Here is a 2,871-nt window from a genome sequence, read left to right as displayed (position 1 = left end):
AGGGACAGTAGGGTGAAGCTCACAAGTAATATCATTATAATCCAATTTCTGTTTGATTTATTTCCTTTTGATTTGTCGATGCTACATATTATGTTGTAGTGTGGCCGCCATTTTATGATGTTAAAGGATGGCTCATATCATACACTTTTTGTGACAAGCTTAAGATTAAAAAGATTGTGTTCAATTGGAAGACAGCATGAGTTTCGTTGCTAAATCTAACATCTTGGAACTTAGGAGATAAGGAAATTGTGTAGTTGTTTTCAAAAGTCTAGTTATTGAATTCTTTTCCCCTGATTATCGAGCCTACTTAAGACCTTACCCTTGCTCACGATCTCTATGTATATCAGGTGTTTTCCAAAACATCATTTTCAAACTTCTTCACAATCCCTGAACGCACTGAGATTCTAACAAACTATGTGAGAGAATATATTTGATAGGAAGAAAACTGAACTTCAAAATGTCTGAAGATGCAAAGAGGCAGACGAAGCATCAACTGCTCGGACAGGAAATATAAATAAATCTGAAAGTTATTGGTCTAACGAAACTTTGAAGATTTTGTTATTTGAATGAAACATATATAAGACCAATACCATTATGACAAACCGATATTATTCTACCATTCCCCTTTCTCAAGGATGTGATACCTTGAAAGAGGCATACTTGAGACAATTACAATAATATCAAATGACTATGGACTTGAGTTGACAGGATGACAGTGCCAAGTATATATCCATTTAAATAAAGAAACTAAAAATTATGCCAATTTAAAGCATAGTTTAAGAACTCGTGCCTAGAGTGATGTGCTATTGTAATGCAGTCCCGAGTGCCCTTGTTTGTTTTTGCTGACCACGTCAAGTCTTACCTCAATCACTTCTCCTGGACCCATGCTTGTGGCCATGCTTGCAATGCTTATAACGCCTCCGTTCATCTTTGCTGCCCGGCGAATCATCGTCTGTCTCCACTCGACGAATCCTGCTCTCATGTTTCCTATGCTTCCTTTCTGAGTGTTTACTCCTCCTCCTCGCTTTCTCGGAACTGCTATCAGACGAACCTCGAGTCCTCTTTTTCTTCCTGCTTTTCCGATCATGATCATCATCAGAATCATCATCACTACTATCATCCGATGAATCAGAATAATCCTTCCTTGAGCTCCTTCGCTTCCTCATCTTTTTCTCTTGCGCATGAGAATCGTCATAATATTCACTGTCTTCAGACTCCGAAACACTCCGGGACCGCTTTTTCATCTTGCGTGACGATATTTTGCGAGATGAGGACTTAGAAATCGTAGATTTCTCAGATGAAACTCTGGTATGGCTAGATTTCTCAGATGAAATTCTGACATGGCTAGATTTCTCAGAAGAAACCCTCGGACCCCTAGATTTCTCAGATGGAACCCTAGAAACCCTGCCATTTACACGGGACTTGCTCTTGCCGGAGCTTTTATCGGTCCTCGACGCGATAATCCTCTCAATTTCAGAGTCTTCGTCACTATCGGTAACATCAGATTCGGATTCTTCCTCGTCTTCATCTGAACTGTCCCCGGCCAGCGGAGCAACGGCATCCTTGGGCAATTTCACTCGATCTTTAAAGCCGAATTTATTGTTGTTATTATTCTCCTTTTCCATAACCGTCTGCAGAGCGTCCACTTCTTTACCGCTTAGAAAATTCCGGCACTGAAATGTTAAATGTCCAACCCTGTTGCACTTTTTGCAGGCGCCACGAGCCTCGTCAGCGGTGGAGGAGGTGAGCCGGGCCAAGGCCAGGAGGCCCTGAAAGCTGTCGTAGGCGTTATTCTCTCCGTCGCCTTCGGGCCCCGGAACACCCCCGTGGCCGTTGTCTCTATTGTTGTCGTTGCTGTCGTGGTTGGGAGCGTAGGGGTCGTAGCCGATGGCGCTCTGCCAGATGCCGTGGGTTTGAAGAGCTGCACTGCTGTGAACCCTGTTGTTTGCGGGCATCCGCACCCGTCCCGCGGTGGCCGGCATCTTCCCTGATTCTGATACTCAGAGACTGCTATGTTAAAGAAACGAAAGTTAATTTCGCAGAGACGCAAAGGCACATCAGCGAATTCGAAACTCGGTGAGAGTCGAACCAGTCTCTCCTCCGGTCACGTACCTAAACCAAACCCTTCTGAATGCAAAGTTATTTAGCTCCAACAAGAAACCAAAAGCATAGATCTCTTAAAACGATGGTCATTGATATTTTAAGATATTTAATTCGGGTACTCGTGTGGGACGGATAAATACATGTGAAGGGCTACTTGCCTCACTAACGATGGGTAATGGAGGTTGCAACGTGTCATGATGTTATTTTTGTTTTTTTAATTATTTTTGATATTTTAAAAATAAATTGGATGATTATTAATGTTTATTGAGATAATTTTTGGTTTATGGAAATTTTAAAATGAGAAGATTATGTGAAATTATTTAGAATTTTATTTATATTTTAAAAAGTATTATAAATTTTTTGATGATGAGAATTAGATAAATGAGGCTTATTGGACGTTAAAAAATAAAGAGTTTAATTAAGAGTTTTTAATATTTTATTAGGCCGAGAAGCACCCCAATATATAGTACTCGTATAGGTCTTAGATGTGAGATGTGAGATAGTTTTTCAAATCATTTTTTATTGTAATTTTGTTTTTTATTAACCAACCGAGATTCATCTTAACCTCGGATCTATCTAGTGCCGAGAGGTATCAAATCCCTCGAAAAGCAAACCTTTCCTCAAGTTTTGCACTCAAAAAAGAGGTTTGCACATTGAGAGATATGATCCCTGTCGGTGCTTGATAGATCCAGGGTTAGGATGGATCTACATTGGTTTAACAAAACGATAATGATCTCGGAACACTTTTTCTCTCCTTTTTGATCATAG

At 40.4% G+C, this 2,871-nt stretch overlaps 1 protein-coding gene across 1 annotated transcript; it reads right to left on the bottom strand.

Annotated features, from left to right (window-relative positions):
- Window positions 1-511: 511 nt before the first annotated feature.
- On the bottom strand, window positions 512-2,205 carry LOC149245376 (uncharacterized). The gene has a single exon (XM_089457755.1). The coding sequence runs from the start codon at window positions 1,980-1,982 to the stop codon at window positions 864-866; it is 1,119 nt and encodes a 372-aa protein (XP_089313881.1). The 5' UTR covers window positions 1,983-2,205; the 3' UTR covers window positions 512-863.
- Window positions 2,206-2,871: the final 666 nt, after the last annotated feature.

The sequence above is a fragment of the Pinus tabuliformis genome, chromosome 7 (genome assembly GCF_031772625.1).
Source record: "Pinus tabuliformis cultivar Carrire ecotype Pingquan chromosome 7, CPIR1, whole genome shotgun sequence".
Lineage (NCBI taxonomy): Eukaryota > Viridiplantae > Streptophyta > Pinopsida > Pinales > Pinaceae > Pinus > Pinus tabuliformis.
This window is presented reverse-complemented; position numbering and strand designations above follow the sequence as displayed.

Excerpts from the sequence above, each read along its gene's own strand:
- LOC149245376 (XM_089457755.1), bottom strand. The coding sequence starts at position 1,982 with ATGCCGGCCACCGCGGGACGGGTGCGGATGCCCGCAAACAACAGGGTT.